Source organism: Neoarius graeffei, chromosome 13 (genome assembly GCF_027579695.1).
Source record: "Neoarius graeffei isolate fNeoGra1 chromosome 13, fNeoGra1.pri, whole genome shotgun sequence".
In the NCBI taxonomy this organism is placed as follows: Eukaryota; Metazoa; Chordata; class Actinopteri; order Siluriformes; family Ariidae; genus Neoarius; species Neoarius graeffei.
This window is the reverse complement of record NC_083581.1, coordinates 62,142,935-62,167,782: the sequence shown is the minus strand read 5'-3', so window position 1 is coordinate 62,167,782 and position 24,848 is coordinate 62,142,935. Positions and strand designations below refer to the sequence as shown.

Genomic DNA, 24,848 nt, shown 5'->3' with positions numbered 1-24,848 from the left:
AGGGTTTGAGTCCCTCTGGTGTGCTATTGAGGTTTTTCACCCACGTGACCAAGTCATGTGATGCATCGTTAGGCTGCCATTTTGGACGTCACGGCTCGAATCAGTTTGAATGAGAGGAAGGCAACAAACAAAAAACATAAAAGAAAAAGGAGCGAGATGCAGAGAACACCTTCACTATCCAGCGACGCAGGGCATTTACAGGGCGAGCAGAGGGAGAGGTATTTGCAAAAATTGAGGTTAGCAGGCTTAGAGAACGACGTTTACCTGCTTCCACCAGGATTGTTCACTGACGTACAGAAGTACACGAAGCCCTCGTCTTTACCTGACTTCAGCCCACATGATCTGTATACCTATGTCGTTAAAAACCCATCGCCATACACAGGTATTGATCTGAAAGCGTATAAGAGTTTGGATGCCTAGAAATATTTTGTGTCAGGCTGGGTAACATGCCTACATCAGCGGGTCGTCCCTGGAGCCGGTGGTCGCCATCTTATTACAGCTAAGGTTTGTTCACATTTTCATTTACTTTCGGTCGTCAGGATAAACAAAATGTTATTAAATGTCATTGAAATAACTTCTTAGTCTGATGAGACATGGCCCGTTATAAATTTGCTGTTACCAGGCAATGACCAAGAACTGTATTATTAGGGTCGGTGTCTGTGTTGTAGCAGTGTACTAGCAGCTAGCTGTTAGCACTAGCTAATGTCAACAACATAGCTAGTATGTTACTATAGCAATGTTTACGTTCAGTCATCTGGATGACTGTTAAAACCTTTCAGTCTCAAGTTTTTCCTTTACTGTATTTACTAGTTTACTGTAATTATGATCCGGCAGTTATTTACACCGGATCCAGTGTAAATAGCTGCCGGAGCGCGCTCCGGCTTGCTCCCCCTCAAATTAAGCAGCGCACTCCGGGAGCAAGCCGGAGCGCACTGCTTAATTTGAGGGGGAGCAAGCCGGAGTGCGCTCCGGAACCTCAGCCGGAGCACTCCGGGAGCAAGCCGGAGCGCGCTGCTTAATTTGAGGGGGAGCAAGCCGGAGCGCGCTCCGGAACCTCGGCCGGAGCACTCCGGGAGCAAGCCGGAGCGCGCTGCTTAATTTGAGGGGGAGCAAGCTGGAGCACGCTGCTTAATTTGAGGGGGAGCAAGCAGGAGCGTGCTCCGGCAGCTATTTACACTGGATCCGGTGTCTGTAACACGTTTTTTTTTTCAAGCTGGTTCTCCCTCTCTGTCTGCAGCGTTAGTATGTAGCTTGACCTTCAAAATGGCGGACACCGGGGCGTCACGTGACCCTGTGACGTCAGGTGAAAAACCTCAATAATCACCCAAGAGAATTCAGGGAAGCTAGCTGATAGCTTCCTGGATTGCTGACCCTCAACTATGAGGATGGAAACAGACAGACAGCCACACTTGAGTTCTTCCACATCAGCCTTCGAAAACATTGTCTTTATGGACCATGCACAGAAGCATAGTCATGATGAAATGTGTTTGGAACCATTAGTTCCAGTGAAAGGAAATCTTAATATGTTTAACAAAAAAATCCTATACAATTATGTGCGTCCAACAGTTGGAGAAGAACCACATACAGTATATTAAAATTATGTGATGGTCAGGTGGACTTTTAAATTAAAAAAAAAAAAAAATTGAAGGACTGATGTCTTCCTTTGTGTATCCTGGCACTGGGAATGAACACTGGGGTAACTTTGGATCAAGAATGGATAGACTTTTCCATCATTTATTTACATCAAGACATTCTTTGATTTATAGTTTATAAATATTTAGATAAACACTGATTATATGGAGGAGTGATGTGTTTGGCTTCAGGGCACCTGTGTGTTTAAACCCGCCTCCATTCATTTAAATAGCTGTTCCCATCTGAGTTTGCCAAACACACGTACAGATGCACAATGGAGCTGTTCACTGCAATCATACACGCTGTTTCATTGAGCATGGTACTGGCTGGAGCTGAGATACACTGGACATATAAAGGCAAGTACTATTACTTTTGTAAATTAGATTTAAATATGACATTTACTCCTACAGTATTATAGTGCTGACGTTATATAAATACAGTTAAGTCATTCAACACTGAATATTGTTGTGTATGACACTAGCAACCTTCCTATTATTAGAAGAATATTATTAGTATTAGAGATGTATGTAGACTTCAGTCACTGGGCTGAAGTCACCCTTTTGGGAAAAAGTGTTACAGTAAAATGTAACACCCAAGCTCTGCACTCAGAAAAAAAAAAGCCCAAACAAAAATATTAAATTTATTGTCCCTGGGGTGGTACCATTATCTGTCTTTCATCTGCAAACGTGCACACAGTGTACTCTTAAAAAAAGGAAGGCACATAATTGGACTGTAATTACCTTTTAGAGTGGATATTTAAAGTTGCACAATACAGCTTTCTAGATAAAAGATAATACACATTCAACAACAAAAGGTGTATCTTTGAGGGCACAATTCCAGAGATAATGAATGGTACAGTTTAGTGCCCTTTTTGTGCGAGTGTGGGAAAAGTTGTGCTTGTGGATATTTGAGGTTTCTGCAGCACAGTGATATGTTTTTGTTTTCACCCTAGCTCAGTGGTGCTAATTTTGAACCGTATCACCAACAGATTTTCTTCGAACCTTTTATGTACCAAATAAATACATTATAACATAACTAATTTTCAAGTCTTATTTGCCAGAAAGTCTCAGGGCACAACCAAAAGTGAGACTGTATTAAAATAGCAAATCGTTGTAAACGCACGTCAGAGGTTTACAGCCTTAACACCCTTCATACAACCAAGAATGAATACTTAACACACTCACTTTACAGAGAGAACTGGCATAAACATGAATATCTCTGTTTCACAGAAGGTTCTCTGGATCAGATCCACTGGGCAGATAAGTATCCTGCATGCGGTGGCCATAAACAGTCTCCCATTGACATCCAGCGGCGTAATGTGCAGTTCAACCCAAAGATGCTACAGCTCGAGTTGACTGGATATGGTGAGATGAAGAAGGGCAAATTCCTCATGACCAACAACGGACACTCAGGTAGCTAAATGTCTCTCACCTTACTCTGTCCAGACTGTGTGTATAACCTATTATAAATGCTTATAAAAGGTTCAGAGGGTTAAACGTACGAGGAAGGAAAATACTCAAAGTAAATTCACATGAATAGATTCCCCAAAACGTAAAGTGACTAATTCTACTTCAGCATGAAGCTCAACTTACAAATCAGGTTTGGCCTTTTTTTCCCCCCTTTGTTTTCTTCATCACTTCACCTGAATGGAACATGGTGCAAGTTTCCCATCGTTCCTTCATGCATGCCAGTACAGGCAGCTTTAAAACTGCCTGTCTTTGCACACGTCTACAACTATACACCTCACAGAACTTGCTTCCAATAAGCCCAGTGAATATATATTTTTCAGAAAATAAACACACACATACATATATACAGTGTGTGTGTGTGTATATACGTACACACACACACACACACACACACACACACACACACACACACACACACACAGATCAGCCATAAAATTAAAAACACTGACAGGTGAAGTGAACGGGCGGCACGGTGGTGTAGTGGTTAGCGCTGTCGCCTCACAGCAAGAAGGTCCTGGGTTCGAGCCCCGGGGCCGGCGAGGGCCTTTCTGTGTGGAGTTTGCATGTTCTCCCCGTGTCTGCGTGGGTTTCCTCCGGGTGCTCCGGTTTCCCCCACAGTCCAAAGACATGCAGGTTAGGTTAACTGGTGACTCTAAATTGACCGTAGGTGTGAATGTGAGTGTGAATGGTTGTCTGTGTCTATGTGTCAGCCCTGTGATGACCTGGCGACTTGTCCAGGGTGTACCCCGCCTTTCGCCCGTAGTCAGCTGGGATGGGCTCCAGCTTGCCTGCGACCCTGTAGAGGGATGAAGCGGCTAGAGATAATGAGATGAGATGAGGTGAAGTGAATTACATTGATTATCTCATTACAATAGCACCTATAAAGGGGTGGGATATATTAGGCAGCAAGAGAACAGTCAGTTCTTGAAGCTGATGTGTTGTAAGCAGGAAAAATGGGCAAGTGTAAGGATCTGAGTGACTTTGACAAGGGCCAAATTGTGATGGCTAGATGACTGGGTCTGATCATCTCCAAAATGTCATATCTTGTGGGGTGTTCCCAGTATGCAGTGGTCAGTACCTACCAAAATTGATCCAAGGAAGGACAACCAGTGAACCGGCAACAAGGTCGTGGGTGTCGAAGGCTCATTGACTCGCATGAGGCACGAAGGCTAGCCCATATGGTCCAATCCCACAGTAGAGCTACTGCAGCACAAACTGCTGAAAAAGTTAATTCAGGATAAAACAGAAAGGTGTCAGTGTTTTTATTTTATGGCTGATTGGTGTATATCTACATTTACCCACTTAAACCCAAAAGGCTGTTCATGTTTGTAGAAGAACATTTTCTAAATATTGTCAAATTTTATCCTGGACGAGCCCCCAAATGCTACCGAACCAGGCTTGTATGGTTCAGCAACATAAAAGGAGCCCACGCGAGGATAAAGTTTGACCATAGAATTATTTATTAGAGTAAAGAAGGATACTGAAAAATAAAAGTGTAGTGTAAATCAGTTATAGGCTATAATGCAAAACAAAAAGCCAAAAGTGACACTTGCTGGAACAGAGAGAGAGGGAACGCCGAACCCCTGCCAGGTAGACCTTTTTAAAGCACCAGTACTGCCATCAAGTGACTAATAGCACCTGTGCATTAATTCTGCCCTGTAAAACACAGACAGTTAGGCAGCAACGGGCTGGCCTGTAAATACTAGTATATATATATATACACATCCATCCTCTGTAGCCACTTATCCTGTCCTACAGAGTCACAGGCATGCTGGAGCCTATCCCAGCTGACTATGGGCAAGAGGCAGGGTACACCCTGGACAAGTCTCCAGGTTATCACAGGGCTGACACAGAGACAAACAACAATTCACACTCACATCTACAGTCAATTTAGAGCCACCAATTAGCCTAACCTGCATGTCTTTGGGGGAAACCGGAGCACCTGGAGGAAACCCACGCAGACACGGAGAATGTAAACTCCACACAGACAGGCCTCGCCAGCCGCTGGGCTCGAACCCAGGACCTTCTTGCTGTGAGGCAACAGTGCTAACCACAACACCACCATGCTGCTATGTATACTAGTATATGTGTGTGTGTGTACACACTTCGAAGTCATGTTAAAATATAGAACAGGAGTTATTAAAACGCACTTGTCTGCAGTCAAGTGCCTCTTGATTTTTTAATGTTTTTACCATCTCATGTTCAAGTGTAAGAATAATGATCGGAACAAAGTGAAATCACACTCATTCAAATATCTTAAAACAAAAAGAGAGAAGTTGAATAAATCAAGGCAATAGAAAGACGCCACCATTCCTTCCTTGTATAACTTTTGCTTTTCAGATGTATTTCGTTTTTCTATTACTCTTCATCTGCAAATCCAAGAACACTCTTAATATAGATCACCTGCTTCCAGTGATCATAGTTTTTACAAATATGAGGGTATGATGGTCCTTAAGTTTTCTCTTTTTCTGGTTTCACCAGTCCAAATTAACCTTCCATCCACTATGAGGATAACAAAGGGGCTGCCACACATCTACACAGCTGTTCAAATGCACTTACATTGGGGTGGATGGGACCTGGAAGCCAGTGGCGCTGAACATACTGTGGATGGTATCCGTTATATGGCAGAAGTAAGGCATTTTGTTGCTTTAATATCCTTGTTGTGCTCAATGTGTTCATCTTATGTATAGCAATATCACTGTGAAGTAGAAAGTGACTAGTAATTTATTAATTTAGCACTCCTTCGATGTCTATTTAGTGGACAAATACCAACCCAATTCCTTTCATGTACAATTCATGTCTTATCACCTAATAGAATGTGTGGAGCAGCTGAAACTAAACCATCACTAAAGTGCTCCGATGTGATCTTTATGAGAACTGTGTTTTATTCCTGCTATCACCAAGTATGACTTGGCACTAATTCTTGTGGCCTGATGTGTTTCACAGCTACATGTGGTCCACTACAACTCTGATAAATATGAAAGCTTTGATGAAGCCAAGGATAAGCCTGATGGACTGGCAGTGTTGGCCTTCTTTTATGAGGTAAGACATAATACATTTATTAGCCTTAACATCCCAGAATGAGTCTGTGAAGGTTCTCAACACTACCATGTTGTGGAAACACAGCAAAATGCATATTGAATTCTTGACTTTTTAAATGATAGAAAGTTAAATACCAGCAGAAAGTTTTGAATTGAAAAATTCTGCATCGTTTTTAACACTTTCACTTATTTCAAATGAGTAGAAATGTAAATGCTCTACAGTCAAACTTTTTTTTTTTTCATTTGAATTACATGATTGAGGTTCTTTAGCTAGTTAACCAGGTTTCTTCTGCAGGTCTGAAAATATCTGGAATTCTAAAGCAGTGATTCATAGACCTGGAAAAGTGGAAATTAGGAAAATATTCTGCAAAGTGTACAAATATCCATCCATTATCCGTAACCGCTTATCCTGTGCAGGGTCGTGGGTAAGCTAGAGCCTGTCCCAGCTGACTATGGGTGAGAGGCAGGGTACACCCTGGACAAGTCACCAAATCATTGCAGGGCTGACAAACAACCATTCAGACTCACATTCACACCTACGGTCAATTTAGAGCCTCTAATTAACCTAACCGCATGTCTTTGGACGGTGGGGGAAACCGGAGCACCCGGAGGAAACCCACGCAGACATGGGGAGAACATGCAAACTCTACACAGAAAGGCCCCCGTTGGCCATTGGGCTCGAACCCAGAACCTTCTTACTGTGAGGCGACAGTGCTAGCCACTACACCATCATGCCGCCAGTGTACAAATATTGTTGTTCCTAGAGATCCAAGACAATAAGGTGCTGAATTCATGTTCTTCTGTTTCTCTTATTCTGTTCGCTCACACTCTGTCTAGTGCACAGGGATATCATTTGATCATATTTCATGGTTTGCTTTTTCAACTAAGGGCCCATGAAATTTCGAAAAAAAAAATATTGAACACACTCTGCAGTATGTATGTCTGAAAAATGCACCTAAAAGTCTTGAGAAAAAGTCTTTTCCACTAGTGCAGGAACCCTAATTACCTATTTAATTAGTCTTTCTGCAGTTACTTTCATTACTATGACCTGCTAATACTTTTATTAGTATCTGGAACAAGTCCAATTATTGAGACAATTTCTCTAAAATGTAAGTGCAGTGCAGGGTCAGGCACTCTACTAAACGAGGCCATTGATCTAGTCATTGTGTGTCAGCTCACTGGCTTCTATTTTAATCCCGCAGGAGTACATGCAGGCCATCCTGGTTAGTGTTAGTGCTAGTGCCTGGTTATTGTAACAGCCTGGTTACAGGCTTTCTCCTCAGCTCTGTATTATGCAGTCTGTCTCTAGCTCACGGTTACTGCTTGTACCCAAGCCTTTAGCACTGATTTCAGAAAGCACGGAGTCACACAAGCATATAGATAAATGTTTTTTTTTTTTACTGTTTTATTGTTTATCAAGATATCACATCTTGACCAATATATCACAAAACTCTGTTTACACAGTCAGTACTTAATTTGTCTTCAACGTGTCACTTTGTCCAATGTGCAATACTGGTGCTTGTGCTCACCCCCCACACACACACCCACACACATGCATGCACATGCACACACTACCCCCTGAGATAATGCATGCACATACTTTCCCATATGACGCTTAATTATTTCTACTTCTACTTTAACTTTACTTCTATTTTATATTTAGGACTTAGGTTTTTTTTTAAATCTTGATATACTGTTAAACTCCTCTAGGGCTCCAATCAGAGCATTTTTTAAGGATTTTCCACGAGACCAACTGGTCTGGGCAATACAATCACAGGCCTCAGAGTCCATGCGGCTGCACCGCTGCGGCATATTCTGTGATGCAAAATGGTTCACCAATCACCATACAGACAAACACACTACAGTCAGTGCGTTTACATGCACATCCAAATCGAGCTACTGTCGGTAATCGAGCTAAGGGTCCCAGCAGGGGTGCCAGAGAAATCCAATCCTACATGCACACAAGGAAATCGAGCTATTGTGTGAGGTACATTGTGCACCCGAGCCACAGGTGGCGCTACACGCCCCATCGTGTTGGTACACTTCCGGTTGTCGTCATGAAGAAGAGCTATTCAAGAGTATAAACAAAGTTATCAGTTCCGTGTTCACAAAGTTATCAGTTCCGTGTTCCGTGTTCTCTTCTGCTGCTCGCTACTACTACTGTTGTCATGCCGACCGAGGCTGTTGTGTTTCCCGCTTGTGGTCTCGTCACTCGTCACTTCCGGAAGGGGCAGTGCTGAAGTAAGTAGCTTGACTACGTAGCTCGATAGGGTTTACATGCACTAAGTAGCTCGGCTACAATCGCATAATCTAGGTCGCGTAGCTTGATTACGAGAAATCCAGTTCGGTTCGATTTCAGCCGAGCTAAGGTATTTCCATGGCATTTAGAACTTCGATTTCAGTCGAGCTATGGCAGACATTCGATTTTCTCTATGTGCATGTAAATGCACTGAGTGACTACACAGCTATCAAGAGCAATTACCAAGCACAAATGTTATGTCAAAGACACTCAAAGTTATACAGTAATGACATCGGATTCTGACATCAGCCATCTCGGTAACCAAATTTTAGTTTTGTTTTTCTTAACCAACATGATCTTGTGTGTATATCTTATAACATAGATCTTCGTTTTCCTTGTTAAATGTATACTTACATGGTACTTGGTTAATTAATTGCAACTGATTGAACCAAATGATAAGACATAACTTGGTTTAAAATTTGGTCTCCCAGTGAAGCTGGTTTGGCATTGACTAGGAGACCAAATCTGGCCACTGGGAGACCATTTGGTCTCCCAGTAACTATATTAAAAAAATGCTCTGGCTCCAATGCTGAGAGACTTGGTTCTGGTTCTTATCTCGTCCAGTGTATTTCATTGTAAAGTTGACCCTGTGTTAATATACATATGACAAATAAAACTGAACTGAACTGAAATGTGTTCATCAGGGTCTACTGTCAGATTGACAATAGTAACTTTTGGTTGGGTGGATTTTTTTTTTGTGTGTGTGCCTTTGCTTGTATCTAGGATGGGCATTTTGAGAACACATACTACAGTGACTTCATCAATAACCTGGAAAAAGTCAAATATGCAGGTACCTAATGAACGTTATGACAGGTATTTTACTATAACACTCAGTCCTCATAGTTCCTTTCTCGAACCTCTCTCAGGGCAGTCCATGAACATTTCTACTCTAAATGTACGTTCCATGCTCCCTGAGAACCTCGCCCATTTCTTCAGATACGAGGGCTCTCTTACGACGCCACCATGCTATGAGAGCATCCTGTGGACTGTGTTTGATACCCCCATCACCTTGTCCCATAACCAGGTATTTCATGCTTACAATGCTTTTCAAACATAACACCAGTCTCAAATGAATCTCTAATTCATGACTATGACTTGCAGATCAGGAAACTAGAGAGTACACTTATGGACCTGGAAAATAAGACCCTGTGGAATGACTACCGCATGGCACAACCCCTCTATGATCGAGTGGTAGAGTCCTCATTCCTCCCTCGCCTGGGCAAAGGCAGTATGTACATCATCTCACAGCCCTTTCTATTAAACAGCAGTGGTTTTAAATATAATTTTGTGTGCAGCTACATTTTGTTTTATTTTTATCTTTTGTCAGCATTTTGTAGGCAAGAGGAGATTGACATAAAGCTTTTAAATATTGAACATATGATTACCTCTCTTGGAAAATATATACACTCAGGTATGATTCACTTTTTCCAACATCATATGAAGTGAATTTTATTTTACCTGAATTGATTTGTTTTTCTTAACTATAGACAGAAATCTACTCATTGTACAAATCTTTCTCTTTCCTTTCTTGTTGTTTAGTTGGTGGAGCTAGGCCTACCTTCAAAGGTAAGCATGAACTGCATTTTTTTCAAGGTTCCAATTAGTCAATGTCCTGGAAAAGACTAACAACACTATCTTCCTTTTTTCCCTTAAGAGCCACAGGCAATATTCCCATTAGTGCTTAATTTCCCACCAAGTAAGCTGGAGAGTTATGCTCTGATGAACCTGGCTCACCCAATGAGCCTACACTCCTTTACGGTGTGCATGAACCTGCGTATGCATGCCCGCCTTGTGCAGACTGTGCTTTCCTACTCCACCTCCAAAAATGACAATGAGCTTACAATCACCATGGGCTATGAGGTGGGGCTCTGGATTGGAAATGAGTTTGTCAACCTTCACCATAAGATGAGACCCCTTACCTGGACACATTATTGTCTGACCTGGGCATCACACACTGGAGGGGCAGAGCTCTGGGTGAACGGTGTTGTTGGAGAGGAGCAGTACCTGCGAGCAGGCTACACCATTACTCCCGGTGGTTACCTCATCCTGGGAAAGGACCAGGATGGCTTCCTGGGAATCTCTGATTCCGATACATTTGTGGGCTATATGACTGATGTAAATATATGGGATTATGTGCTGAGTCCTGAGGAGATCCAGGTGGAGATGAACTGTGAGAGAAACTCAGGGAAAGGCAACGTGCTGAATTGGGGTGTCACACGCATGAGTCTGTATGGAGGAGTCCAGCTGGAGACTGAACACAAGTGTTCCTGATTCAACAGATTTAACTTCCTCGAAATGGCCTGAATAGTTATTCATTAGTTATTGCTGGGCATCGCCCGAACTGATAAGCACATCAGTTTTTCTTTGGCTAATCAGACACAAGGTACGCCACCACTCTTGCTGGAGCAGTTGGGGGTTAAGGTGCCTTGCTCAAGGGCACTTCAGCCAATCCTGCTGGTCCAAGGAATCAAACCAGCAATCTTTTGGTCCCAGAACTGCTTCTCTAATCATTAGGCCATGGCTTCCTCATGGCCTGCATAACATGATACTGATTTTCTCTCTCTCTGAAGCACTGACTATTCTTTGGGTTTCAAGTATGATCAGTTTTGCACTTGAAATTCTCTTCGATGTAAGACCACAAATATATCTGCATATCTAAAAGCATTCACGCATTCAATAAACTTTTTAAAAATCATTTGTATGTTTAATAGAATCTTTTTTTATACACAAAGTCACATACAAGATATGTTTGTTTGTTTTTTTTCCAAAATGTAAATCTGATTGAAGTTAAATTTTATATATACAAGTAATAAGTAAACTCTAGGACATATCAGCAGTTCTTTGGCTAAACTTATGAGAAGAGAACAAAATAATAGTCCATTTTAGTCAAGATTTCTAAATCTACACTAAAATTTATTGTAGTAGTTATTTTAGTAGTTAAACGTTATTAGTTTCCTTGAAGGGTTTTACATGGCATATCAGTGAAACTATGTTTGCTGGACATAATTGAAAGCATTAATAAGTTACCTTAATAAGTAAAAGCATGTCAAGAGAATGTGAAACTTCTTGCTGATTCATTCATCTGTTGCTACACCAGATTTTAGAACATGCCTTGGTCTGATCTCGGGTTTCAAAACAGACAGCTTGTAAAATTGCAGTGCACACATGTAATACTAGCAGTGCCAGGATTTGTTCTACTATAATTATGCTGGCTATTTTGCATCAACACTAGGTGCAGTCTGACAATTTCAGACATATACAGTAATTACATTTACAGCTGATGTATGATGTATGTTCTTTCAGAAGCAGACCACCATTTTCAACACCTGTTTCTTTTGCTAGTTCATCTGCAGTCTGCATTCTAGTCAAAGTGCCATCAAGTGAAAGGAGACACAACATAACAATGATTTCAAACCAATGTTTACTGAGCTTCAGACCTAGACTAAAGGTCCGATGTAGACCTAAAAAACTTAAGCATTCCTGTGTTTAGAAAGCTGTAATTACATCCTTTTCATGGTTTATCATTCCAGACTCTTTCATCCTCCAATCTTCATCATCCACTGCGATCTCCACCTTGTTCCTTTTAGCAAACAGCTTGCTGATCTCCAAGAAGGTGGCACCCTTAGTTTCTGGGATAACCACCCAGATGTAGATGAATGTGACAAGGCAGATGAAAGCAAAGACGATGAAGCTGTAGGCCCCCAGGCCTTTCTGTAGAAAGCATACATGGAAAAACATGAGGAATGTGGTCCTGCTCATTAGCTGTTGTATTCAGGCTGAGGCCATAAAACTCTCAACCCAAACTGGAGAGCCTTCAAACTACCAAAAATCAATGTGTTTACTTAAAATGTTCATAAAAAGATTTGACCAATTTGGAAACTTCTTAGATATAATCAAATCAGTATCTTTGGTGTGTTTGTTTTTTGAATTGTGGGTGCACACTGACCTCTAGGAAGGGGAACACCAGACCTACGGTGAAGTTGGAAAGCCAGTGCACAGAACCTGCCACCATAAAAGCTGCAGGTCTCGAGGACTGGCGAAAAATCTCTGTGGTAACCACGGTGGGAATCGGACCTGTAGCAGGAAGAGAGCATCAAAAGCCTTTTACTTAATTTTCATTACACTTTCTTCTTTTTTTTTTTCCCAGAAGCATGTTCACTGAGAAAGTAGAGGACTGAATTTAAGAGTCTAATTTATGTTATTTACTATCCAAAAAGGGAGCCTTAGACAAAATAAATTGAGAACTACTTCATTAGATGAGATCAAATTTGCACTTACTCGGGCCTATGGCGTGGCCAATGACATAAATGATGACACAAGCGATGCTGACATAGGGCATCCAGTGCATCGTCTCCTAGGATAGTCCAGCAAACTATTACTGCACCGTAACTTTTCAAGTTTATGAACATCCTTCTGACACCGACTAGACAAAAAACTGCTGCAAAAGTATGTTCTCCATCCCAGAGTTCCAGGCGTCTATTTATGACATCTATCACACTCCACTGATGATATTTATTACAGCGGTGAGCCCGCAGGCACTTACAGTCAAATTGAAAATGATTTTGAGTGTTATACTGGGAGATTGGTGTTATGGGCCGTACCTGCAAGCTGAGAGCTACAGTGAGGGTCAGGCAGGCTACACAGCAGATCCCGAACCCAATCAAAAGCAGCAGTTTCCTGCCAGAGGCTTCCACTATAAACACCTGTGCAATGGCAAAACACACTCATGAATGACAAGTTATATGGAACAACTTGGTCATGGTTTGATTAAACACTTACTGCAGCAAAGGTCATAAGGACATTGACAGTCCCTGTTCCAACTGTCACATACTGAACGTGGTTCTCTTTCACTCCGGCTGAAGAAAAGATGCTGTCCGCATAGTAATAAATCTGTGGATAGACAAAACCATACTGGCGTGCTTTAAAAGTACACGGAAAGATGTAACAGGAAAGAATGGTGCTCTGAGTGGTTTGCAGTCAGTGTAGCGTAGCTTACAGCGTTCACTCCTGACAACTGCTGGCCCATGTTCATGATGATTATGGACAACAGCTGCCAGCGCAGAGAGCGGAAGGTGAAGAGCTTTAGCACAGAAAGCTGGCCCTCGGCTCTCTCTGACTGCTCTTCAAGTTGCATCTCTGTCATCTCCTCTTCTACGTCCTTCCATCCTCTCAGACGCTGCAGTGCTGCAACACGGCACAGCACACGCTATTCTATATAAGGTTTGACATTTAGCTGATAGAGACATGAAGGGAATGAAATGTTAAAAATATGTAAGCAAATAACACATCCTTACTCTGGTGGATGTTAAACCTTTTTCAAAATCATTCCATAGACTGAACATATTCACTGCTGCTTTGGCTTGTTTGTACATGATGTGTTATTTTTTTTTTAGTTAGTCATATCCTTAGTTGTCTTGTGCAACTGAAAAGTCACTGCTCAGGGTAAACAGAAAGTGATCAGTTCCCACAAGCTAGCTGCATATCGAAACGTATGAATCTTTTCTGGTTACCAAAACACCAAATCACACCATCCTGGCAACCATAAAGAAGAAGAAACCTTTATTCGTCACATGCACACTTCAAGCACAGTGAAATTCATCCTCTGCATTTAATCCATCTGAAGCAGTGAACACACACACACACACACAGAGCAGTGGGCAGCCCAGAGCACCCGGGGAGCAGTCAGGGGTTCGGTACCTCGCTCAAGGGCACCTCAGCCCAAGGCTGCCCCACGTTAACCTAACTGCATGTCTTTGGGGGAAACTGGAGCACATGCAAACTCCACACAGAAAGGCCCTCGCCAGCCACTGGGTTCAAACCCGGAACCTTCTTGCTGTGAGGTGACCGTGCTAACCACTACACCACCGTGCCACCCTATTTGTCTTTGACTTGGCCATTGAAAGCTTGCTTATGCTGCTGCATTTGCACTTCCAGCATGTATATACCCTCACATCCACTTTATTTGGAATACCTGTACACCCTGATTCATGCAGTTATCTAATCAGATAATCTTGTGGCAGCAGTGCAATGCAATCATGCAGGTACAGAGCTTCAGGTAATGTTCACATCAAACAACAGAATGTCATCTCTGTGACTTTGAGCATAACATGACTGTTGTTACCAGATGGGCTGAGTATTTCAGAAACTGCTGATCTCCTGGGATTTTCACACACAACAATCCGTACAGTTTACACAGAGTGGGGTGGGGGGGAAAAAAGACACTGAGTGAGTGACAGTTCTGTGGGTGGAAACGCCTTATTGATAAATAAGGTCAGAGGAAAAAGGCCAAGTTTGAGCTCCCAGGAAGGACATATTAGCTCATTTAATCACTCTTTACAACCATGCTGAGCAGAAAAGCATCTTAACATCAACCCTTGCAGTGGGTGGGCTATATTAGCAGAAGACCATATCAGGTTTCACTCCTGTCAGCCAAGAACAGGAATCTGAGGCTATCATGGGCACAGGCTCACCCAACTGAAGATTAGAAAGAAAATATCATCTGGTCTTTTTCCAGTCTTCAACTATCCAGTTTTGGTGAGGTTCTGCCCATTGGCTGATTGGATAACTGCATAAATGAGCAAGGAGAACAGTTAAAGCTCTTACGTAGACCCCTACACTCTTACACATTTGTATTTAGAAGCCTTCAGAGTCCTTCAAATTTCCCTTTGTAGGAACCCTTAAATAGATGGTAGCATCCATCCATAGGCAAAAGTGGGGGACCACCAGATACTGTATATCAGCTGTTCAAAACAGTCCTAATTAACAACCCTATACATTTTACATTTCATACTAATTACATATTTTGAGTAGCCAATGATAAAAAAAAAGAACAAAAGTTGCTATTTGCCAAATGCATGCTGATGTTTCATTGATCCTAGGGAAATGAGCTCACAGCCCCATTTAGGTACATAGAGTCATTAATGTACCTAGTGATCAAAAATGGGAACTAACAAGCACTAATAAAAGTCTACTGGGGGAGGAATTACGCTGCACCATGCATGGCGTAATTACCAGGTTGCCAGATTGAGCTAGCTGAAAAACTCTTGATGGATGCCAAGATGTCTTATGGCAAATAATCTGAATTTAATCTAATACATTTCTGCGAACATCACTTACAAAGCAAACTTTCAGTGTAGACATTGAGTCTTTGATACACAAAACCATTTCTATTATAAAATATATTACAAAGATTGGGAGAAGGAAAGGAGAGATTATAGAGTGGCTTTCAGTAATGTACCACAGTGACCTTGTTTTCCATGCAAAGGCTGAGAAAAACAAGAAGAAATGTATCTTGCCCAAAATTCCTGAGCTGGATTCAAGTCTTTTGTGTGGTTTGTGAGATGTAGCTGGGGTGAAAATTCCATTGAAACCTGGCAACCCTGTTTTATGCTCCCTCTTTTGTGTGTATCTTGATGGAACTCTCATCTGCTGTATTGAACACCAGTGAAAGTAAGTCTAAGTCTAAAGGTAAGTGAAGCTGGTCTCAACTGCTTATTCAAGGATTGTCTGCTAAGTCTTCCCAGACTTATTAGATTGGACTTCCTTCTCTACTTCATGTAAAAAACAAACAAACCAAAACCAAAACAAAACGAAAACAATATACCAGCCCTGGCATTATTGGTGTCGCCTTTCTGAATGAGCATGTAGCGGGGACTCTCAGGAAAGAAGGGTAACAGAAGCAGCTCAATGAGAGCAGGAACGCCAGTGAGACCCAGCATGAGGGGCCAACCTACAGAGAGAAGAGAACACAAGAAGTTCTCTTTATCATTCTCTGGCTAATATACATAATCCAGATAACATTTATGAGTTAGACAGCAGTAATGATAATATAATAATGACTCAGATCTACAACCCCGATTCCAAAAAAGTTGGGACAAAGTACAAATTGTAAATGAAACGGAATGCAATGATGTGGAAGTTTCAAAATTCCATATTTTATTCAGAATAGAACATAGATGACATATCAAATGTTTAAACTGAGAAAATGTATCATTTAAAGAGAAAAATTAGGTGATTTTAAATTTCATGACAACAACACATCTCAAAAAAGTTGGGACAAGGCCATGTTTACCACTGTGAGACATCCCCTTTTCTCTTTACAACAGTCTGTAAACGTCTGGGGACTGAGGAGACAAGTTGCTCAAGTTTAGGGATAGGAATGTTAACCCATTCTTGTCTAATGTAGGATTCTAGTTGCTCAACTGTCTTAGGTCTTTTTTGTCGTATCTTCCGTTTTATGATGCGCCAAATGTTTTCTATGGGTGAAAGATCTGGACTGCAGGCTGGCCAGTTCAGTACCCAGACCCTTCTTCTACGCAGCCATGATGCTGTAATTGATGCAGTATGTGGTTTGGGATTGTCATGTTGGAAAATGCAAGGTCTTCCCTGAAAGAGACGTCGTCTGGATGGGAGCATATGTTGCTCTAGAACTTGGATATACCTTTCAGCATTGACGGTGTCTTTCCAGATGTGTAAGCTGCCCATGCCACACGCACTAATGCAACCCCATACCATCAGAGATGCAGGCTTCTGAACTGAGCGCTGATAACAACTTGGGTCGTCCTTCTCCTCTTTAGTCTGAATGACACGGCGTCCCTGATTTCCATAAAGAACTTCAAATTTTGATTTGTCTGACCACAGAACAGTTTTCCACTTTGCCACAGTCCATTTTAAATGAGCCTTGGCCCAGAGAAGACGCCTGCGCTTCTGGATCATGTTTAGATACGGCTTCTTCTTTGAACTATCGAGTTTTAGCTGGCAACGGCAGATGGCACGGTGAATTGTGTTCACAGATAATGTTCTCTGGAAATATTCCTGAGCCCATTTTGTGATTTCCAATACAGAAGCATGCCTGTATGTCATGCAGTGCTGTCTAAGGGCCCGAAGATCACGGGCATCCAGTATGGTTTTCCAGCCTTGACCCTTACGCACAGAGATTCTTCCAGATTCTCTGAATCTTTTGATGATATTATGCACTGTAGATGATGATATGTTCAAACTCTTTGCAATTTTATACTGTCAAACTCCTTTCTGATATTGCTCCACTATTTGTCAGCGCAGAATTAGGGGGATTGGTGATCCTCTTCCCATCTTTACTTCTGAGAGCCGCTGCCACTCCAAGATGCTCTTTTTATACCCAGTCATGTTAATGACCTATTGCCAATTGACCTAATGAGTTGCAATTTGGTCCTCCAGCTGTTCCTTTTTTGTACCTTTAACTTTTCCAGCCTCTTATTGCCCTTGTCCCAACTTTTTTGAGATGTGTTGCTGTCATGAAATTTCAAATGAGCCAATATTTGGCATGAAACTTCAAAATGTCTCACTTTCGACATTTGATATGTTGTCTATGTTCTATTGTGAATACAATATTAGTTTTTGAGATTTGTAAATTATTGCATTCCATTTTTATTTACAATTTGTACTTTGTCCCAACTTTTTTGGAATCATGGTTGTACACATTTACAGTATATCAGAGAATTTGTCAGGCTTTCAAAACTAGCACATTTAATTTGACTTGCAATCATATCTACCATACCACAGTTTATATCTTCCAATGGAAAATACTCACTATATTATAATAATGCATGATATTTTTTCAGTTACATTTATTTTTTTAGTTGAGGTTTCTATCCATTACTTCAATTTGAGTTAATAATCTACTAGAGAAAAACCTTAAGCACTTGTGTATCTACTTTACCTTCGGCGTTGCCAAGAATATTTCGGATACCGAACACCTGGGCAGTGAGGATGCCTATAGTAATGAAAAGCTGAGGCACAATCCCAATAGCTCCTCTCAGGTTCTTCGGGGCCAGTTCTCCTAAATACATTGGCACCACATTGGATGAAAGGCCTGGAAAAGAGACATAAACAACTTTATATCCTCTTAAACAACTGCAATTTGATATGTATCAGTGAGTACAGAGCTACCCACCAGCACAGATGCCCACAATAAAACGACCCACGATAATGATCTCAAAAGAGCCCAGCACCTCACTCACACCCATCATTATAGCAGGGCCAATTGAGAAGATGTTATTGAACAGCAAGGTACCTTTCCTATGAACAAATATGACAGATGTATGATGGTGTAACTGGGTGAGTAAATAGGAAATAGTACCATGTAACTTTATACAGAGCATAACATTAACATCATATAATTCAAATTTAACATCTTAATAGTAAATAAATGTTAGGCTATAATAGATACTGAGGTCTACATTTTAAAGAACTAGATGAAAATCAGACAAAATCACATAAAGTATCCTGTCAAAAATGTCCTCAAGTGAAAGTAAAAAAGTTACTACTTTTAATTGTACTCACATTCTCAAAAGTAAAATGTAATTTTAAATGATAAAACATGAATTTTATATCATGTTTCAATGTTAAAAGTAACTTTTATTACTTGTCTAAGATGATTAGCTCCACCAACTTTGTTGGATGAGGTTATGTTTTTGCCTCCGTTTTTTTGTTTGTTTGTCTGTTCCCAACATAACTCAAAAAGTAGTAAACAGATTTTGATTAAATTTTGAGGAAAGGTGGGCCATGGACCATGGAACCATTGATTATATTTTGTTGCAAATCCGGATATGTACATGGATCCAAGATTTTGTTGTCTGTTCCCAACGTAACTCAATAAATAGTGAACAGATTTTGATGAAATTTTGAAGTGGGCCACGGACCAAGGAACCATTGAATCAATTTTGCTGAAAATCCAAATATGTGACTTGGTGGAGGTATGCACTCTACCGAGTGCCCTTCTAAATATTTTTGTTTTAAACAGCTACAAGCTTGAAGACATAATTCAGTGTCTGTAACTTTGCTGGTGACATGTTTGGCTATCGCAACATGGTTTGCTGATGAATTAATCAAAAATAAAATACAGTGGTGCTTGAAAGTTTTTGAACCCTTTAGAATTTTCTATATTTCTGCATAAATATGACCTAAAACATCATCAGATTTTCACACAAGTCCTACAAGTAGATAAAGAGAACCCAGTTAAACAAATGAGAGAAAAAATATCATACTTGGTCATTTATTTATTGAGGAAAATGATCAAGCACCACTTTCAAGCACCACTGTATAATGTGAATAACAAATATTTACCATTATCTAGAATTTCACTTGCTGCCTAGATAATTATCTTAGCTACTCTAATTAGTTCTAGTCTAATCTGGCATTAGCAAAGATTAAAGACAGGCTAACAGTTAAATATAGCCAGTTAACTTTAGCAAATAACTGAAATTTATATCAGCATGCTTTTTCAGATTACATGGAGTTCATGCCTTCTAATATTGCCTCATAATTTTAAATGAAAATTTGCTTCCTCGAGCATATTGAAACATTTTACTGAGGTAGTGTGTGGGCCGCTCTTCCTCATGTTCAAACACACACAGACAGCTATAGCATTAACTACATCCTGTACCATGAGAAGGACAGCAGATGAAAACTGGTCAAGACTCTTGATATTTTTTTCTACATGGATGAACTTGATTGTATTCTCAAAGGGAATGATTGGATGCTAATCTGAACAAATTAGACTGATATATAGAAAACAGTTATTGGTTAGATGAAGGAAGAAGAGACCGCTGAGATATTAACGATGACGTATCAAAAGCAGGAGGGGTTAATGGAAAAGGTATGAAAAAAGGTGTTCAAACCTGAAAAGATTCAGTCACGTTTGAGAGATTTTGTTCTTGAAAGACTTGCTCCATTCCAGGAAAGAACTCTTGGTTGACTTCCTTCCTGGAATGAACTCAATGGTGTGTCTCTTTGTCTGCAAATAAACTGCTGATTTTTGAGACTATAAGAAGGAAGCCAGATCAATTATTTGACTTTTTGAATCTTTGCTGTCGTAAATTTAATTTGGTTTAATTTACTGAAATTTTACAAATAATAATGAAATAATTTAAAGAGGTGGGAGCAACATGGACTTAAGGAGAGGACTCATCCTGGATGCATGTTCCCTCCACAAGTGCTCCCCTGTTATATTCCAAGCCGAACCCGAGGAAGCTAAAATTCCTTCCAAAAACTATCCAAGGAAACCTCTTTTTTCTAAAAGTGTGTTATATGTAAGATTTTTATTTTTTTGCAGAATGTCATTGTTATTACCTCAGGAGAAAAGAAATGAGAACATAAACAGACCATTAAAGGAACATTATTAGAAAAAGATGTTATTCAAGGGATCTTTTGATAGTTGAGGATTCTTTGGTTTCTAAAAGGGCCCTACTTTGAACCCTATCTGATAGGAGACAGACAGAAAAATCCCTTAAGGGTTCTAGATAAAATTTAGATTAAAAAAAAAAGTCTAAGTGTTGTGTAAATCAAAAGATCTGGTTACCTTCCTAAATTATTCACCAGTGGTGCCACCATGAGAGAGCCAAAGAACCCCCCCAGGGGGTACATGGACACAGTAAGGGACCATAGCAGAGTTAATACATCACCGGTGACCGTGCTATTGCGACTCTCAGATACATTGGCGTAGAACCTCTGCATGTCCTGAAAGCCCATATGTGTGTATTGGATTACATTGGATTACAAGTAAAAATACACAGATAGTAAATATTTAAACTCAGAGCCAGTACCGGGGCTGGGGAATTAATAACAGCCACGTTGTAGCCATACTGAAAAGACGAGCCAAATGCAGAGATCAGGGTAGCAAAAGCCAACAGCGGAGTGAGTTTCTGGAAGAAAAGTGTTTGTTTACAAAGGCTTCAAGTTAAACTACCCAACTTTGACAAATCTTGTAGAAAAATGTTCTAAAACACAACACAATGGCTCAGTGATACACTCACAGGAGAGACAGACGAGTGTGCCGAGGTGCATTAACATGGAAGTGACGCAGTTATAGGTTTACAAAGTGTCTCAGACAATAATAATGAGGTCTTCTTTGGCCAAAACACGAGACACAAATAAAGAAAACAGCAATGTGAATAATAAGAATAATAAAAATAAAAATAAGTGGCTCACCCCTTTTCTTTCCCCCAGGTTCTCCATATAGATGTCTGATTTTCTGATCACAAGAAAAATAGCTGCATTAAAAAAAAAATGCACTTTGGACATTGACATTAGTGCTTGGTTGCCATTACAGATTTGCTGAACAGGTCACTGATAAATGTCCTGTGCACACTGATAAAGTTACAAGCTTGGGGTTAGACCTCTCCATGATAAGAGGACAATGAATAATAATAGTAGAAATAAAAAAAACCCTGAATTTCAACACAATGGCTCAGTGATACACTAACAGGAGAGATTTTGAGCTCCAATTATGTGTAACACAAAGATATAATAACTTTGTTGTCCATTTGTAAGTCAATCTGGTGTAGAAATTTATCTCAAGCCTACAGCAGTAGGAGAGGGTAATAGGTTTTATTCAACTTCCTTTTGCGCGTGTAACTTATTCCAAATATTTAATAGGGGTGAATGTGATACATATAACAGGGTTGAGTGAATATTGTGAGAATTAAAATGTACATACAGTAAACTGTAATGATGATGTCTCATGAAAAAATGGTGTTTCATGTATGGGATTTTGAATGGGGGCAGCACTGTGTAGTATTTAGCACTGTCACCTCACAGCAAGAAGGTTCTGGGTTCGAGCCCAATGGTGGACAAGGGCCTTTCTGTGTGGACTTTGCATGTTCTGCCCGGATCTCCTCCGGGTCCTCCGGGTGCTCTGGTTTCCTCCACAGTCCCAAAACATGCAGGTTAGGCTAATTGGTGGCTCTAAGTCGACCATAGGTGTGAATGTGGGTGTGAATGGTTGTGTGTCTCTATGTGTCAGCCTTGCGATGATCTAGCGACTTATCCAGGGTGTACCCTACCTCTTGCCCATAGTCAGCTGGGATAGGCTCCAGCTTGCCCGCGACCCTGCACAGGATAAGTGGTTACAGGTGATGGATGGATTTTGAATGGATTCATGCAAAAATAGTAAGGTTTTCAAAGACTATTTCAAGGTAAAGTCTAATTATAGTGAGCTGGATAGACACATGATGGACTGATTGACACTTCACTTATGCATATGATGTATTTTACTTTACATATGTACAAGGGAGTAACTTTGATTTTGACATTGGTGGGGACACAAAAGTGATCCAAGGCAGAGCTTCCGAAAGGTGGGTTTTTTTTTCCATTAGCAATCATAATTTCATGTCATGCAGATCTTATAGGTTAACGAGGGCAACTGTGGCCTAATGGTTAGGGAGTTGGTCTTTGGATCCCAGGGTTGCAGATTCAAATCCCACCCTTACCTCTTCCTACATCTCCATCCATGGCTGAAGTGCCCTTGAGCAAGGCACCTAACCCAACATTGCTCCAGGGACTGTAATCAATACCCTGTACCAAAATAGTAACAGTAAGTTGCTTTGGATAAAAGCGTCAGCTAAATGTAATGAAAGTCAAGGAGGCAACTTCAGAGTTCTCAGCTTTACTCATGATGTTAAGGGCTGCAAAAGTGCAACATACTGTCAATTAACATACATCAAGAACATTGAAACACATAAGTACATGTAAATGTGTTGGTTACTGATACTCAAACATAAACACAAGCAAATTAGTTTACACTGGTTGCTCCTATTTGAAAGAACCAAACATGCTGCAGTTACCAATATTTGTCTGTAGGTGGCAGTAAAGGACCATAGATTTGTTGTGCCTAGCCTAGTAGTAGTAGTAGAAAGAGGTCTCTGTAAAACGGTGAATGCAGCAGACTCAGCGGCTGTCACGCTGAGTGCGACTTGCTGAAATGCAAGTCGCACATCTGCATGGCCATGCAGTAGCCTACATCTGACTACTTACATTCTGTAAAACCACTAGGTCTATAAATTTAACATTCATTCATCGAGGACATTATCTAACACCAAGTTACATTGCTCCAGCATTCCTTTTCTCTGTAGCCATGCAGTAGCCTAGCTCTGATGAGTCCTGTCACGTTGCTAAACCTGCCTAAGGAGCTGCAGTAATACTTTTATGAAGGGTTTCCATACATCAAAAGGATTTTGTTGAGTTTTTAAAGCTCGACGGAAACCCTGCACTTACATTCTTGACTTTGAAGAAGAATGAACGAATGTCTCGTTTCTTGGGAGGGGGGCCGTCATCCATGATACTCAAGTCAGCATGCGAGTCGTAGGGCAAGCATGCATGAACATCGAAGTCCAGCTTAATTTGTAGGCTGACGGAGAGTGGGGGGTGCGTGGGGTAGGTCAGGTGTGTACGTGTGAGATACGGGGGGTTGATGGGCGGGTAGTCACAGCTGCTGTGAGAAGTGTGCTGCTTTTACAGCAGATGGAGTGACAGCTGGGATAGCCAACCATGTAAGTTAGCGAGAAACAGGTAGCTAATCAGAGAATGATATCTACGTTAGAGGGGGGATTATTAGTAGTGTCATACATTTTAACCCTTTGTGTGCCATATAATTATTGCTCAGGTTAGGACATCGGTTTTATTGATCGTGATTGCACAGTAGCGGCTGAATATTGGTAGGGACACGTCCCTAGCGTCCCTAGCCAAAATTACGCCCTAGCATATGTATTTGTAAATGGAATATCAAATGGCACCCCAATTGTGCAAGCCCATAAGCAGTATGCACAAAAGACCATTTCATCTCATTATCTCTAGCCGCTTTATCATTCTACAGGGTCGCAGGCAAGCTGGAGTCTATCCCAGCTGACTATGGGCGAAAGGCAGGGTACACCCTGGACAAGTCGCCAGGTCATCACAGGGCTGACACATAGACACAGACAACCATTCACACTCACTTTAGAGTCACCAGTTAACCTAACCTGCATGTCTTTGGACTGTGGGGGAAACCGGAGCACCTGGAGGAAACCCACGCGGACAACATGCAAACTCCACACAGAAAGGCCCTCACCAGCCCCGGGGCTCGAACCCAGGACCTTCTTGCTGTAAGGCGACAGCGCTAACCACTACACCACCGTGCCGCCCAAAAGACCATTTATCAGATGAAATATTATCTGTTTCTGGAGTAAATCTGGAGTATATTCTATGTGTCCTGCCTTTCTTTAATAGGTGGTGCAAAAAAAAAACCAAAGAGAGAGAGAAAATGTAAAAGAGAATCATTAAAACCTTTGTCTACTTTTTGCATTTATGGTGCATTTTTTGACCCTTGATTGGCTAGACTTGTGAGTATGTTGTAACAGGAAAACAGTGTATGTGCGTGTGTAAGGGTGTTTTATTATTACCCTTCGGAATCCTGGGCTTTTGCTTCAATGTAATCCTGCTTTGCATCTCAGAAATGGATTTAAACATAGCCTGAGACCAATGTTTGAGAGAAGATAAAAGCACTTGATAATGTACACACTTTCATCTAAAAGTACATCTATGTGCTGATTATTCCTTGATAGATCTAGAAGATGCTATCTATACAGGTAAATTAACTTTGACTGTGATACATGT

At 41.0% G+C, this 24,848-nt stretch overlaps 2 protein-coding genes across 2 annotated transcripts; one reads left to right on the top strand and one right to left on the bottom strand.

Moving 5' to 3' along the window:
* The first annotated feature begins 1,880 nt into the window (after nt 1-1,880).
* Nucleotides 1,881-11,136, top strand: ca6 (carbonic anhydrase VI). The gene is made up of 10 exons (XM_060938292.1): nt 1,881-1,988; nt 2,862-3,044; nt 5,583-5,731; nt 6,048-6,143; nt 9,165-9,231; nt 9,308-9,465; nt 9,543-9,669; nt 9,769-9,852; nt 9,981-10,007; nt 10,096-11,136. Exons 1-10 carry the CDS (start codon nt 1,907-1,909, stop codon nt 10,710-10,712), a joined length of 1,590 nt encoding a protein of 529 aa, XP_060794275.1. The 5' UTR covers nt 1,881-1,906; the 3' UTR covers nt 10,713-11,136.
* Nucleotides 11,137-11,927: 791 nt separating this feature from the next.
* Nucleotides 11,928-21,603, bottom strand: LOC132895941 (solute carrier family 2, facilitated glucose transporter member 5-like). The gene is made up of 13 exons (XM_060936679.1): nt 21,596-21,603; nt 21,408-21,450; nt 21,023-21,121; nt 20,779-20,936; nt 18,373-18,497; nt 18,139-18,291; nt 16,045-16,170; nt 13,438-13,625; nt 13,221-13,331; nt 13,043-13,144; nt 12,720-12,795; nt 12,388-12,515; nt 11,928-12,152 (listed from the first exon to the last, which is right to left on the bottom strand). Exons 1-13 carry the CDS (start codon nt 21,601-21,603, stop codon nt 11,928-11,930), a joined length of 1,542 nt encoding a protein of 513 aa, XP_060792662.1.
* Between the last annotated feature and the right edge of the window lie 3,245 nt (nt 21,604-24,848).

Coding starts and splice junctions, on each gene's coding strand:
- ca6 (XM_060938292.1), top strand. CDS start 1,907: ATGGAGCTGTTCACTGCAATCATACACGCTGTTTCATTGAGCATGGTA. Junction 9,232..9,307: donor GGAAAAAGTCAAATATGCAG/GTACCTAATGAA, acceptor AACCTCTCTCAG/GGCAGTCCATGAACATTTCT. Junction 10,008..10,095: donor AGCTAGGCCTACCTTCAAAG/GTAAGCATGAAC, acceptor TTTTCCCTTAAG/AGCCACAGGCAATATTCCCA.
- LOC132895941 (XM_060936679.1), bottom strand. Junction 20,937..21,022: donor TTATTAATTCCCCAGCCCCG/GTACTGGCTCTG, acceptor ATGGGCTTTCAG/GACATGCAGAGGTTCTACGC. Junction 18,498..20,778: donor CTGGTGAATAATTTAGGAAG/GTAACCAGATCT, acceptor ATTTGTTCATAG/GAAAGGTACCTTGCTGTTCA.